The following is a 15,898-nucleotide window of genomic DNA, read 5'->3' as shown; positions in this document are numbered from 1 at the left end:
AAATGCTTGCATTTTAAAAATAAACCAACAAGCAAGATCTCAAATCAACAACCCAACTTTACAACTCAAGGAAGTAGAAAAATAAGAATGAACTAAACCTAAAGCTAGCAGAAGGAAGGAAACAAAGGTAAGCGCGGAAATAGATGAAATAGAGAATAGAAAGACAATAGAGGAAATCAATGAAACCAAAAGTCGGTTCATTAAAAAAGTCAACACAACTGACAAACCTTTAGCTAGATGCTCTAAGACAAAAAGGGAAAAGATCAAATCAGAAATTAAAATGAGGATATTACTACCAATTCTACAGAAATAAAGATGACTACAGAATAAAGATGACTATAACAGAGTACTGTTACTATGTGCCAACAAATTTGATAACCTAGATGAAATGAAAAATTCCTAGAAACACAAAATCTACCAAGACTAAATCATGAAGAAAAAAAAAGTCTGAATAGACCTATAACTAGTAAGGAGATTGAACCAGTTATCAAAAATATCCTGACAAAGAAAAACCCTGACCCTGATGGCTTCATTGGCGAATTCTACCAAGCATTAAAGAACTGTTCAAACTTTAACAAAATATTGAAGAGGAGGAAATTCTTTCCAACACATTCTATGAGGCCAGCATTACCCTGATACCAAAGCCTGACAAAGACACTACAAGAAAAGAAAACTTAGGAACATTGATGATCAGTGATACAAAAATCTTCTCAAATATAAGCACATGATAAGGCACAACATTACTAATTATTTGGGAAATGCAAACTGAAATTATAGTGAGATACGACCTCATACCCATTAGGATGGCTACTGTGTATGTGCATACGCACACACATACATATACACACACATATATATATGCATATATACATATACCTATACCAGTGTGTGTGTGTGTGCATCTAAGACAGAAAAATAACAAAAGTTGGTGAGGATGTAGATTTCTTTGTGCACTATTAGTAGAAATATAAAATGGTACAGCCACTGTGGAAAGCAATATGGTGGTTCCTCAAAAAATTAAACAGAATTACCAGATGATCCAGCAATTCTACTTCTGGATATATACCCCACAAAATTGAAAGCAGGGTCTTGAATAGATATTCATGCACCCGTGCTCATAGCAGCATTATTCGTAATAGCTAAAATGTGGAAGAATTCATAAGTGTCATCAACGATGAATGGATAAGCAAAATATATATACATATCATTCAGCCTTGAAAAGGAAGGAAATTCTGACATATGCTACAACATGGTTGACCTTGAGGACTTTATGCTGAGTGGACTAAACCAGTCACAAGAAGACAAACCCTGTATGATTCCACTTACATGAGGTGCTTAGGGTAGTCCAAATCATCAAGACAGAAGGGAGAATGGTAGTTGCCAGGGCTGGAGGAGGAGGAAATGGAGAGTTATTGGTTAACTGGATTAATAGGGTTTCAGTTTTACAAGGTGAAAAGAGTGACAGCGTGGATGGTGGAGACGGTTGCGTGTTCCGAGTGTATGTAACACCACTGGATGGCACACTTAAAAATGGATAAGATGGTGGATTTCTTGCAATGCATATGTACCACACTGAAAAGAAATGAGGGGGAGAAAACTATAGGGGGGAAGGTGTAGGTAGAATTGGAAGTAATTTATATAAAAGAGGTAAAGATGTAAAAAATGTACATAAAATTATACCCTAAAAGATTTGAGTGTGAATAGAAGGGGATTCATTGGGATTTTGGCTCCAAACCATCTTAGATGTGGTATCTGCCTATTGTTTATCCACTGGTATGGTCTCTAACAGTGTAGGTGGGGCCATTTTCTGTCAGTCTTTGTGGTTTGCCTATCCTATTTGTTGCTATTGCTACATGGCAAGAATGTCGAACTGGAAGATAGCAAGTGTTCTCTCAGTGGCTTTTGTAACCTGGCTGGGTTTCCCGGCAGTTTGGGCAGGCTGCTGCCTCAGTACTCTTCTATCTTTTGTTGTTATTACTTTTTTTTTTTTTTTTTTTTTTGAGAGAGACAGTGCGTGCCTGCCAGCAGGGGAGGGGCAGAGAGAGAGGGAGAATCTTAAGCGGGCTGCAGGCTCAGCACGGAGCCCAGCGCAGGGCTCCATCTCACAACCCTGAGATCATGATCTGAGCCGAAATTAAGAGGCCGAAGACGCTCAACTCACTGAGCCAGCCCGGCGCCCCTCTTATTGTTAGTTTCAAAAAAGGGTCAGGCCTGCCTGCCCCACATGATAAGGCTGGAGTGGGGAAGGAGCCAATAAATGGTTCCTGCTTTCTAGGAATAATTCCACCATTTTATTCCAGCTTCCTGTTTCCTGTGATGCCAGATTTGAACATTCTTCCTGAATTAATTTTAGAAGCCTTCTCCTTAGCTTTAGTGAGCTCCTCTCTGCTGGTATTTGTGGGCAAGAAGGTTGCCAGTCGCCATAACTACCGTGTTAATTCCAACCAGGTGAGATGAGAAGCATTTCTGTTATTTCCTCTGACCCTTAAGTCTTTGTTTTCCAATCTGAGCCTCCTGTCAACATGAAGATTGCATTTTTTTTAATGTTTATCTTTGAGAGAGACAGAGCATGAGTGGGGGAGGGGCAGAGAGAGAGGGAGACACAGAATCCGAAACAGGCTCCAGGCTCTGAGCCCCCTGCCCCCATGTGGGGCTCTAATCCATGAACCGTGAGATCATGACCTAAGCCAAAGTCTGACCCTTAGCTTAACCATTTAACAGACTGAGCCACCCAGGTGCCCCAAGACTGCATTCTTTTGTAACTAGAGAGTCAGTGAGACTAAAATTTGAATTATAATTACCAAAGGATTTTTGAGAAGCATGGCATACTTAACTTTGAAGCCACTTAAATTAACATGAGTGTTATTCGCCCAGAACAGCTATGGTGTGGGGAGGCAAGAAGATAACATATGGCATCATGTTGTTAAGCTAGCAGAATTCCTCTCCTCTTAATTTCATCCTCCTTTCCAAGTTCTTAGGAGTCAACCACATACCGAGGTGCGATAAGAAATGCTAGGGAATATCAAAGCCAGGCTACTAGCATAATTAAGTTGGTCTCCCAGAAACAGTCCTTGGTGTGTTTTTTTTTTTTTGTTTTTTTATCTCCCAACTATTCTGAGTTTGGCCCTTTTCCTAGAACTCAAAAGAGAAATGTGGAAGAAAGAGTTGTCCCACTTTGATTTTAAGATAGTATGGAAGGAAGGGAGAAAAATTAGTATTATGTTTCCTCCTGTCATCCGAAGTCCCAGTGAAAGGGAATAATAAGACAAAAATTTCATTTCTCACTTTGAAAAAGTGCTTTTCTTAGGATGGGTAGCTAAAATGAAGATTCAAGTTAATCCGGAAATCAGATTTGCCATCTTTTTATTCTTTGTAAGAGTATTTCCGGGGCGCCTGCGTGGCACAGCCGGTTAAGCATCTGACTTCAGCTCAGGTCATGATCCCGCAGTTGGCAAGTTGGACCCCCATGTTCGGTGCCACTCTGACAGCTCAGAGCCTGGAGCCTGCTTCACATTCTGTGTCCTTCCCTCTCTCTACCCCTCTCCCGCTCGTGCTCTCTCATACTGTCTCTCTCAAAAATAAACATTTTTTTAAAAACAGAATATTTCTGTGTTGTTTGAAGTGAACAATCCTGTCTTTATACATAGGAAATGGACGGTGTGTCTTTAGCTCAAACCCAAGTCTGCCTTCTTCAACAAACAGAGGGCCTAACACGTTTGCCATGTCTTTCCAGGATTTAATAGCCATCGGCCTTTGCAATGTCGTCAGCTCATTTTTCAGATCTTGCGTGTTTACTAGTGCTGTTGTCAGGACTATTATCCAAGATAAGTCTGGAGGAAGACAACAGGTATGTTGAAATAGAATCTTATTCCTAATATAAAAGCATATTTATATCTATTCACATGTATATTCCCAGAAGGGGATTTTCTTAGTTTAATCATGTTGCTGCTTTAATGTTATGTTTGTTAGGCAAGATCTCTTGGAGGAACCTGGATTTCACACTTGCCTAATTTTTTGCTTAGATTTTCTTTTTTTTTTTTTTTTTGTCTTAAAAGCTATTTGTCAACGTTGAACTTGAAAGTCATTTTCTATAGAAATATTATTCTATTTTAGTGGTTTCTATGGATTAGTCTGTAGAAACCTATTTTCCATGTAGCATACCCCCAAAGAATAGTATTTCAGGTAAACTAACCATCACCTATTAACGTTGCTTTCTATGGAAGGGTATATTCCCGGTCCTAGTCTGGGGAAGTAATAATACAACTCTCCCCATCCTAGCTCCAGAACTAGAAACTTCCCTAGCTTCCTCAAGGGGCATGACAAGAGCCTTTCATGAGAGAGAGTAAGGCCTTTGTCTAGATGAGCCTAGAGACTTTATGACCGTTCTGCCTTTGAATATGCGAAAATTATCCAAGTCAGATTTTCTTCAGGTGCTCCGACTTAGTAAACTAAATGTGTGGGGCAGAGGGGAGAGGGAGAGGGAGAAGAAGAGGGAGAGGGAGAATGCCAGCAGAGAAGGCTCTAAAGGTGAACTCTGTCTAATTGCAGGCATGATATTTTATAAGTCCAATGTTCACGGGTTCTGAACTAACTAGATTAAAGTTCCAGCTCTACAACATGGGATATGTCCCAGCTCAGCTATGTAGCATGATGAAATGTCAAAGAACGCTCAGAATCAAAACTGGAGTAAGCCCAGGGAATGGGTTAGGACTCAGAAGGCAGAGAAATAACGACAGAGGTCAACAAGAAGCTTAGGCCACAGACGTGTGGTAGAAAGGTACAGCGATGGTCAGAAACGGAAGTGTCAGACGAATGGACACTAAATTTGCATTGGGGTGGGGGGGAAGACAAAGGGTCCCAGTCCATAGGTAAATAGAGGTGAAATATAAGGTGAAAGCCAATAAAAGTCAGAAGGGGCGGGATCTTGGGTCTAGAGTAAGATTGTGTCCTATCACTTCATGTGGACTGAGTTTTGTCATAAAGCTTCTGCCAGACATGCTGGCCTTGAAGGTATACCTCTTTTCCACTCCCGTTTGATGGAAAGAAGGAACTTGGCCTATGGAGAAAAGAAGAATGTTCTGTGCAAGTGTGCAAAAACGTTGACATCCATACGAGAGGATTTCATGATAAGAAGTAGAAATGGCGTTCCCAGACACTAGTCCCCACTAACTTTTTAAGGTTTATTTATTTTTGACAGAGAGAGAGAGAGAGAGAGAGAGACAAAGCATGAGTGGGGGAGGGGCAGAGAGAGAGAGAGGGAGACACAGAATCTGAAGCAGGCTCCAGGCTCTGAGCTGTCAGCCCGGAGCCCGACGCGGGGCTCGAACTCATAGACCGCGAGATCATGGCCTGAGCCCAAGTCGGACGCTCAACCGACTGAGCCACCCAGGCGCCCGAGTCCCCACTAACTTTGACAACATGCTTCATTTATTTGGTATATAAGCATGACATACATTTGGGGAGAAAAAAAGGCACACAGGTGGAAAAAATTAAATCACACGGCAAGTAACATTAAGTGCAGAATAAGCCTCATAAATAAAAAGTGCCGTAAATATTACAAGAAGGAGAATGAGGGAGGAAGTCGATTTTCATGGATTATTGAAAGAGGGTTAGGAGATGTAGAGATAGCCGGAAGGAAGAAGGGCTTCAGTTCAGCCTCAGAGTTGCCTTTAGCCTGTCAGACAAAGTGCCTGCTTCAAAGGCAGCCTGTGGCTCTCATTCTGTTTTCTGCTGCTACACTGTTCTCCTGTGCAGCACATTCCCCTACCAATGATATGTCCCTGCGGGGCTGTGACACTTCACGTTGGGGCATTCTTCTAGGAATGCTGGTTAAGTTCTTCCCTGAGAGCCTGGTAAATCGGGTAAATCGCCAGTTTGAGCAGAGAACGCTGCGGGCCCCCAGCCCTGGAGGCATTGGAGCTACCCAGCCTCCAGCCTTCCGATCTGGACAAGCAGAGGCCCCTGAGATTCATCTTGTCTTCTTCATCTCACAGCGGCCGATGCTCTCTCTATCTCTTCTCTCGGGGGATTTTTGAGTCACTTTGCCTGAGAACACCCTCGCTTCTTCAAAGTTCCTCAGGACTATAGGAAAGAGAAGCAAGGGGCTGCCTGTGTACCTCTCAGACCTGACCTGCCACCAAGGGCCACTTTATTATTTTTTTTTAATCTGGCACAAATACAAACTGTGTATGTATACCTGGATTTCATAATTCTCCTTGTCTAGAACCCACTTGCCTTCACTGGTTGCAGCAAAACCTATTGACTCTTGCTGCCACAGCCTGGGCCTGCCGTGTTGGCAGGCCATGACAGAGAGGATGTGAAGAGCCCCAGAGCCATGGCCAGTTGGACTGTCCCCCACTCTGTCTTCTGGCTCATCTAGTTCTAACCACTGGGTTTCTCTGTTCTCCACAACTGGGTTCCTTTCCTTATTCCCTGCTTCCCAAGGACTGGCCGTCTTGCCATGTCCCCAGACTCTCAGAACTGCTTAAAAAATTAATTATTATGAAAGAAAGAGGGGTGCCTGGGTGGCTCAGTCAGTTAAGTGTCTGGCTTAGGCTCAGGTCAGGATCTCATGGTTCGTGAGTTCGAGCTCCAAGTCAGGCTCTGTGCTGACAGCTCAGAGCCTGGAGCCTGCTTTAGATTCTGTGTCTCCCCCTCTCTCTGCCCTCCCCCCTCTCCCCCCGCCAAATAAATAAAACATTTTTTTGATTAAAAAAGAAAAGAAAGATTATAAAAGAAAGATATGTGTTGTATTCTTTTTAGAGGGAGCAAACGGGACAGTGGAGAGAGCCTAGATTTCAGAGTCAGCCGGTCAGGTAGATTGAATCCTGACTCAGTGGTTCCTAGATGTGTGTGTGACCTTGGACTTTTGCTTTTTGAGGCTCTAGTCCTCATCTGGAAAATGGGAATAAAGATAACTTTTCGGTTATGAGAATTAAATTAGGTGACAATAGTGCCTATCATAGTGCCTGTCACTTCAGAGGTTCAAAAATCACAGCTTCTACCCTAGCTCCCTAGGGCCCCGGCCAGTGCTTGGCAATCTACAACACTTCTGCTACATGGAACCCACTGTGTATGAAGTAATTGGTGTCTGAGGGTCTGCATGTCCACAGTGGCTGTGGCTTACGGGAACTCACATTGCCTTGAATTCCCAAAGAGAGGGCAGAGTCCCCGTTTTTCTTCAAGAAAGCCTGGGAAAGTGATGGAAATGAGAACGGAATAGCAAAATATGCACGAGTTGTAAACTTCTCCATGTTTGCTGTCTGTAGACCCTGTTCAGACACAGAGGCTGAGATTCGGAGAGCCATCAAGCATCCTCCTAAGGCACAATGCCACCGAGGATTGCCCTGTGGTCCCAAAGCCCACTTCTTTTGTGTGCACAGCCAGGGGAGACACACACTTATGGGCAGACCTCCCAACCCTGTCTCAGCCGCAAATTTTATGGGATTCACTGTCCAGTTTGTACTCATTTATTTATTATTTTTTTTAAGTTTTATTTAGTTAAGTAACTCTTCACCCCACATGGAGCTGAACTCACAACCCCAAGATTAAGAATCACATGCTCTTACTGACTGAGCCAGCCAGGCACCCCTGTACTCATTTAAATCTAGGTTTAATGCAGCTTATTTTAGCATCTGCATGTCTTTGTTTCTTTAAATCAGAAGAATTTGGAGAAAAGAAGTGGTAGGTCGAGCCTACCCAGGGACAGGGACGCAAAACACAAAACAAAACACCAACAAAGAAGTGATAGGAAGATAGGTGAAGGAAGAAGTGATAGGAAGTCCTGATGTGTTTTCCTGTGCTGATCGAAGTAGTTTTTCTATAGAGCCAACAAAGACCACCTAAAGCAAGACTCTTAGATTAGATCCAACAACAGGTTGATGTGTACATTGGCTGAAGGAGTTTATGGCCTCAGTTGCTTGTTTCAGTTCCACGGGGTATAAAATGCTTGCCCTTAGAACTTCCTGACTTTCTGTTGTAGTGGTCCATTTTCCTAAATCCCCCTTTCTGTACTACCATCACCTGGTGTCAACTATGAAGCAGCTGCGATGGGGAAAGAAGGAAGTGGGAAATTGATTTCATCGCTGTTAGTTTCAATGGTGCATTTATATGCAAATAGCAGTGCGCAGTGAGAGGGAATCCAGTAGGAAGGGTTTTTCTTTTTTCCTTTTTTTTCACACCTAAGAAATAAAGAGAAAAATGGGAGAATCACTGCTGAACAGTCACTTAATAGTTTAGCTTTGAGGGCTCCTGCTTGTATATGCCATTATTCTGATTTGTGGTTAGTTTTATTCTCCCACACACACATCCCCCAGTGCAGTGGGAGATTATACTGCTTTCCACCAGTTTTTATTTTTAGGGGCTTAACCAATGGAAACGTACCCATAGAGGATGTATTGAGTTCAAGACTATGTCCAGAGAGCCTTGAGACCGTAACTTAGCTTGCTCTCTTTATCTCCCAATCAGAACCACTGCTTGCCAAGCAACGCTGAGCCCAGAGTCATCAACCCAGCCAGCGTAGGACCCAGAGCTGCTATTTGCAGCCCTGGCTCACATTTGTACCCTTTTTTATGGCAATGAAGCAGAGAAAAACTGAAGTAGGGAAATCAGAAATGATTATCGTTGCATTTTTAAGATAAAACGCTACCGAGGGGCGCCTGGATGGCTCAGTGGCTTAAGTGTCTGACTCTTGATTTCGGCTCAGGTCATGATCTCACCGTTCGTGGGATCAGGCCCCATATTGGGCCCTGAACCGATAGCACGGAGCCTGCTTGGGATTCTCTCTCTCCCTCTCTCCCTCTCTCTGCCCCTCCCCCCATCTCAATATAAATAAATCAACATTTTTAAAAAATGAAACACCACTGAAACTGTTAAATGGGAAGCTATCCAAGCTCCAAACAGGAGAGCGAGGAGGGAGATATTTACTGACATGAAAAGTGGACTGGTTGGGATTTTAGGGCTGACAGTGACAAGTCTACTAAGGCTTTTCTAGACTGTTCCAGAAGGAGTTAAAGCTGGGAGGGAAGGCAAGCCGGACTTTAGGAGACTCCAGATGCACAGCACAATGCTATGGCAATAAAGATCCAAATACCTGAGACAGTTTGGCACTTTGCAGAAAGCATTCACGCATTCATTCGACAAATATTGATTGAGTACCTAGTATGTGTTTAGCACTTTGACAAGACCTGAAAATATCAGTTCAGTGAAAATGCACTTGTGCTGGATGGTGACACTCAACTCCTTTTAAGCAAAAAATGACACGCTTCTCACCATGCATAAGGCATCAGTTGCAGACAGGGACCAATACGTTCCCGATGGTCTCTCTCCAACTGGCTCTGTCTCCTCAGTTTGCATCTCTGGTAGGCGCTGGTGTGATGTTGCTCCTGATGGTCAAAGTGGGACCCTTTTTCTACGAACTGCCAAACGTAAGTAGAACTGATAAAGAACGTGGAGTAGCGAAAAGACCAGATCTCCCCACTGCGTCTTGGTGGGGCATTCACCTTGTTCCCAGCAGTCGCCCCACCCTATCTCTCATCCTTTGCCTTTAAATTAATAGCAACCACTTCACAGGAGTGGTGAGTAAATAAGATAATATTTCTAATATAAACAGAATGGTGTTGAGCTAGTCATACATGCTCAAGAAATATTAGATAATATAATTATTCTCATTTTCGTTGACCTTCATTTTATGGCTTACGCTAGAAAGTAAGCTGTATAAGTAAAGATTCAGTTAAAGATGACCAAAATAGACTTCAGATGCCAGAACGCCCCTCACCGACTCAGGCTTGGAAACTCATTGTGTATGCATGCCATCTGTTTCCCAAGCCGTTTCCAGAAGGCCTTGTTTTGCATTCATATGAACTCAGTTGCCCTGTGACAGTCTCTCTGCCTTGTGGTTGGTTCACAACACTAGAAAGCAGGGGTCTGAAAGTTGAGTTTTAACTCTGCTCAGCAAAGCCACCTCTGTGCACTTCTATACTTCCGTGCCATTTCTTCCCTTTGTGAGAGACTGATGACCTTGCATTTAGAGGTGCATTAATTATTGGCTATACTCAATTTGTTCTCTGTCACCATATAGATCACTGCTCAGTCACCATGACTTCCTTTTAAATTTCCTTAATGTTCCCGTTAGCCATTTTTAGATAGTGCTGAGGGAGGTGGAAGGAAGGAGGTTTCATTACTGGGGTAGCAGCTTGGTGACACAGTGAGGTGGCCGTCCCTGAAGCCGGAGTGGTGGTAAATGTTAGCCCCATCCTTTTGAATATCTCCATCCCGCCCGGTGAATAGTCAGGTTTCTGAAGAGCAGGACTGCCTCAAGGCTGTTGCTGCCTTCTGCTCTTGTGCTTCGGAGACCTTGGAGCCCAGCCCCAGAATCTATGCACAGAAGGTGGGATCAAGCTTGTATTCATCACACAAGCTGTCTTCTGATGCCCAGCAGAAGCCATCTCCAGAATTTAGTTTACATAGCACCTTTGGTGCCATCGCTCTGAAAGTCTGTCTTCGGAGGGCCACTCACTAATTTACTCTGAACGGTGATTTTTTTTTTCTCTACAGCTGGAAGAATCAGAATTTTTAAAAATTGCAAACATATAAAAATCTGTCAGGGGGTCCCCCCTGGGTGGCTGAGTCAGTTAAGTGTCCGACTCTGGCTCAGGTCACGATCTCACAGTTTATGTGTTCGAGCCCCGCACGGGGCTCTCTGCTGTTGGCGAAGAGCGCACTTTGGATCCTCTGTCTCCCTCTCTGCCTCTCTCTCTCTCTTTCTCTCTCTCTCTCTCAAAAATAAATAAACATTTTTTAAAAAAGGCTAAAAATCTGTCAGAATCCACTAAGAGCACTCCTTTATTATCAATACATTAGAGACAGAGCAGCCCTTGCTTTTGGCTAACCATGCTATGTCACATTATTTTTATACCATTTTCTGGGTGGGAAAATGTGAACACCATCTGATCAGTGGGATATCTGAATAGCTTTAATAATGGGGCTCTGTGAGTATTCAACTATGAATGAGCCCTTCATCCTTGAGAGATTATGGACCCCTTGTTACAAAATCCTTATTGGAGTAATTGCTGGGGCATCCTGGCCAGGATCTCAACTGGTCGGCAAGGGGACCAACACAGTTCACATTCAGAAAGGCAAAATTTTTATTGTGTATGACTTTGTGAAAGGATTTGTTTCTTCTTCACACTCCCTACTCTTCTTGCAAGAACCTCGTGAGGTTGAGTTTCTTTCCCTTCCCACCGCATCTTCCTGCAATGCGCAGAGCATGTGGAGATTCTTGACTGAGGATGAAGCTAGGAGAGAAGTGATTCCTTCTGACTTCATCCTTGCCCTTCCCTCCTCTGCTGGCCTTCTGAGCCCACTGGTCACCAAGCCACCTCAGAAAACCAGAGTAACCTGCCATTCCTGGTGGCAGGATCAGTCTAATGCCCAGGCAGAGCATATACAGAAGAGATGGCTAGAAAAAGGCTGAGAAATGTGACCCTCATGCAGGGACTTCGTGAAAACAAGAAAATGTTTCTTAGAGTAGGTGAGAGTCTGCTTTATCTTTTATTTTTATTTATCATTTTTAAATGTTTGTTTATTTTTGAGTGAGAGAAAGAGAGAACACAAACGGGGGACGGGGAGAGAGAAAGAGGGAGACACAGAATCTGAAGCAGGCTCCAGGCTCCGAGCTGTCAGCCCAGAGCCCCCCACACAGGGCTCAAACCCATAAACTGCGGAGCCGAAGTCAGATGCTTAATCGACTTGCCACCCAGGTGCCCCCAGATTCTGCTTTGAGGTCCTGGTGATTTTTTACATTTCTGAGTGGCAAGGGTGACTTTTTGTGGTACCTTTGTGAAGATTTGGGAGTTTTACCTCCCCACCCCCACCCCTCCCCACCCCAAATTTTCTCCAAAGGGAAAATGAAACAGGGCTTACCTTCCCCCCCCCCCCACTGCCCCCCGCAGGCTGTGCTGGCTGGTATTATTCTGAGCAACATCTTCCCCTACCTTGAAACCATTTACAACGTACCCAATCTGTGGAGGCAGAACCAGTATGACTGTGTGAGTACAGATGCGCTGGCTGAGGTAGGGAAGGACAGGGGGGAAGGTCGGAAAAAGGGCACGAGAACAAACAAAGAGATCAGGGTGAAGTACCCTAGCAATTCTTCGACATCTGACACTCAAGCCTAAAAAAAGAAAAAATGGGTGCATGGAATGCTGAAATGTCATTCCAACTATGCAAAATTAAATGAAAAGGACAGAAGTGGCCACAGTTAGGTATGAATCTAGTAAAAAGGGTTTGCCACACATTAAGTAGTCGAATGACTTTTAATCCAGTCAGTGTGATTGCATGCCAGGATAGAAGAGACAAATCCCGCTATGAGAAGGCGGTGTCTTGAGAGGCAGAGTTGCTGGAGAACCCTGCTCCCATCTAGAGCACAAAACTGGGGACACAAAGGGGAAACAGCAAAAAATAAAATATGGGGGATATAATACGATGAAAGGAGAGGAACCCCACAGAGGCAAAGAGAAATGAAAGGGGGTAGTTTTCAGATCCAGGTCCCTGAGGAGCTAAGAGGGTATGTGGTCCAGTGCGCAGGTACCACTTCTAGGAAGAGGGGTAGCCCTTCCAGCAGGACTGGAGACAGGGAGGGAGAACGACGTGGGGACAGTAACTAACAAGTAGCAGGTGGTGGTGGGGGAGGGGAGCAAATATTCAAGGGAGTTTTAGCCTATCCACACTATGAAGATGAAAGTCAAGTGGCTTGCTGAGAGCGATGGAGAAGGTGGTGAGGTAAGGGGCCAAAAAGGGTGTTAAAGATTCCCAATAGCCACAAAAGGTCTTGAAATAGCAACTACTATTTGGTGAGTGCTCTGTGTTGCTTTGGGGATGATATTTTTAATCACAAAAAAAAAAAAGCCTATAAAGTAGATTTTGTTATCCCTATTTTGCACATGAGGTTTCAAGAGAGAATTGAAGAGAGGAGTGATCAAGGACACCTGCAAGAATGGCTAGGCAGCGTTGGGACCCAATCATTTGTGAAGGCGACGGCCCAGAGGGCTGTGCAGTTTGTTCTCTGCACCCTGGGTTTCAGGAGGGAGCGGGAAGGAGAAGATGGGTTGAGAGATACAACTGATCTTCCCACTTGTGCTTATGGTCATGGTCTTCCCTTCCCCTTCTTCCTTCCCCCCACTTCTCCATAAGATTATCTGGATGGTTACTTTCGTATCTGCAATTTTCCTGGGACTGGATGTGGGACTACTCGTTTCACTAGCCTTTGCCTTCTTCATCATCGCTGTTCGGTCACACAGGTACTTTGTCTCAGGTGATAGGAGGCTGGCTGTGGCAAGGTAAGGCAACTATGACCTGAAAGCACATATGTTTCCTTTCAGAACTAAGATTTTCCTCCTGGGTCAGATCCCTAACACCAACATCTATAGAAGCTTCAATGACTATCGGGAGGTAAGATTCCAGATCAGTCCCGCTCCTTTGCCCAAAGGATGGTCTGGACCAGGCCTGCTGCTTGGTTTTTCTACAACAATCCCTTTGCTGTTGTTGTTTGCTAACCTACGGACACATGTTTGCAGAGGCGGGGAAAGTGATGCAGGACAGTGGAAGTGGGGAACTTAAGTAGGTAAATCCTCAGAATGCTGCAGCCAGTTAAGGATCATGTCCTTGGTGGGGAGGGGCGGTGGGGAAGGCCAAGAAAAAGAAAAGAACAAATGGAAGGCAGAGAAGAAAGCAGGAAAAGCAGGGGGTGAAAATGACAGGGAAGAATTTGCTAATCCTGGCTTCTTAGGAAGAAGAATCCAGATTCTCTAGGGAGTTCTAGAGATGCTTTCTTATTCTACAAAAAAGCTGAGAAGTTTCCCTCCACTTCACATTTGTCTTGCAGGTTAAAAACATTCCTGGGGTGAAAATCTTCCAGTGCCGCAACTCCATCACATTCGTCAATGTTGATCAGCTAAAGCACAAGCTATTAAAAGAGGTGGTGGCTTCCTCCCCTGCCTTTCTCCACCTGCTCCCCTCCCCCGCCCCCTCCCCAGGGACACCCCCTCTTCCTTCCCCCACTCACCATCTGGCCTCTCTCTTACATCTCTCAGGTTGAAATGGTAGGGGTGCCTCTTAAAGAAGAAGAAGTGTTCCACCTGTTTAATCAAAATGAAGACAACTCACAGGAAGAAAAGATTTGTCAGTGTTTCTGCAACTGTGACGAACAGGAGCCACCACCCAGGGTTGGAAACCTCTTTTCCTTTCCGCATTTTTCTCCACGTTTTGTAAAGAAGTGCACTGGTAGTTGAAGAAGAAGTAAGGAAAGAAAATCAAAACCCCCTCGGGGGCTTTGACTCTTAGATGGACCATGGGTAACTGGAAATCAGAGATTTCTACCCAGCAATGAAGGCACAGGTCCCCTTTTGAGATGTAGATCTTGACCTTAGTAGGTAGGAGGAGATGTTTGGGTCGCTACTCAATGGCCAGTGACTGACCTGAGCACAGAGAGCACAGTTTGCCTACTGAGATTGACGGTAATACCCTAGTTATACCTATTTCCCTGACTTTCACCTGCCTGGCTTTCGATTTCTGAAAACAAGTGGCTGAAAGATTGTTTTCCAGTTCCAACAAAAGCAGCAAAGTTAAGGTGGCTGCCGTTCTCAACGACATGCCAGGGTCTCCTGATGTCTGCCTGTGACCGAGGAAATGGTGGTGGGGGGTGGAGGGCGGGTAAGCGAAGATGGAAACATCACACCATCTGAAGGCTATTTTGGCTGATGAATTATAAAGTGCTCATTATTTCCAATTCAGACTTGATCTAAATTAAATTAATTCCCTTCATCTAATATTTATTTCCTTTCCCCTCAGCAGGGCTGCTCATTTCTAGCTTTGGGGGCCTTTTACCCAGCCTATACTTATACCCTGGAGGGGCAGCTCTATCTACACACACATACACACACACACACACACACACACACACACACACACACACACACACACATTTACTCCCCCACCACAAACATCTCCTGTCCCCCTCCTCATGTTGGCCCTTGCAAACGCCAAGCACCCACTCTCCTTCCCATACACCCTAGTGGAGTGTAGGCTCTACTGAACTCCCTGAAAACACCAACTTTCCTGCCAAGAGGATGGAATTAACACTGTATCAAATTTTTGTTCAGTATCCACACTGCACTGAGCATTGTAGAGGATGTTTACAGGACATCAGCAAATACACTTCAGAGTAGAATAGGATCACAAAGCAGTTGAGTTTCTACCCTGTGCCCAGAACTGTGATGCAATGAAAAAAGAAAATGAATTTTAAGGGTCTCTGCCCTTAAGTAGCTCTGTTTTCTTTTTCTTTTTTCTTGTGGCAAAAAGACATATAACATAAAACTTACCATGGTAACTATTTTTAAGTGTACAGTCAGTAGTGTTAAATATATTCCCATTGTTGTGTAAGCATCACTACCACCTACCTCCAGAATTTTTTCATCTTGCAAAACTGGAGCTCTGTACCCATTAAACAAGAGCTCCCCCTTTCCTCCTCCCCCCCCCACCCCCTGCCCAGCCCCTGGCTATCACCGCTCTACCTTCTGTCTCTATGAATTTGACTATTCCAGATACCTCATTAAGTGGAATCATACGGTATTTGTCTTTTTGTTACTGGCTTACTTCACTTAGTATAATGTCCTCAAGGTTCATCCAGGCTGCTCTTTTTAATTTTATTTACTTATTTATTCATTCATTCATTTTTAATTGTTTTAATGTTTATTTATTTTGAGAGAGAGAAAGAGAGAATGAGCGTGAGCAGGGAAGGGGCAGAGAGAAAGGGAGACAGAGAATTCAAAGCAAGCTCCGCACGGTCAGTGCAGAGCCCGACGTGGGGCTGGAACTCACGAACTGTGAGATCATGATCTGA

General features: G+C 44.2%; 1 protein-coding gene across 1 annotated transcript in view; it reads left to right on the top strand.

Annotated features, from left to right (window-relative positions):
* SLC26A8 (solute carrier family 26 member 8) overlaps positions 1 to 15,898 on the top strand; it is an 85,393-nt gene that overhangs the window by 55,430 nt on the left and 14,065 nt on the right. The window contains exons 9-16 of the mRNA XM_030315358.1: positions 2,301 to 2,448; positions 3,734 to 3,847; positions 9,348 to 9,425; positions 11,952 to 12,047; positions 13,192 to 13,298; positions 13,380 to 13,449; positions 13,883 to 13,975; positions 14,091 to 14,222. Of these exons, the coding sequence (XP_030171218.1) occupies positions 2,301 to 2,448; positions 3,734 to 3,847; positions 9,348 to 9,425; positions 11,952 to 12,047; positions 13,192 to 13,298; positions 13,380 to 13,449; positions 13,883 to 13,975; positions 14,091 to 14,222 (838 nt within the window). The remainder of the gene's footprint in view (positions 1 to 2,300; positions 2,449 to 3,733; positions 3,848 to 9,347; positions 9,426 to 11,951; positions 12,048 to 13,191; positions 13,299 to 13,379; positions 13,450 to 13,882; positions 13,976 to 14,090; positions 14,223 to 15,898) is intronic.

The sequence above is a fragment of the Lynx canadensis genome, chromosome B2, assembly GCF_007474595.2.
Source record: "Lynx canadensis isolate LIC74 chromosome B2, mLynCan4.pri.v2, whole genome shotgun sequence".
In the NCBI taxonomy this organism is placed as follows: domain Eukaryota; kingdom Metazoa; phylum Chordata; class Mammalia; order Carnivora; family Felidae; genus Lynx; species Lynx canadensis.
The sequence above is the reverse complement of the archived record's forward strand: the minus strand, read 5'-3'. Positions and strand labels throughout refer to the sequence as shown.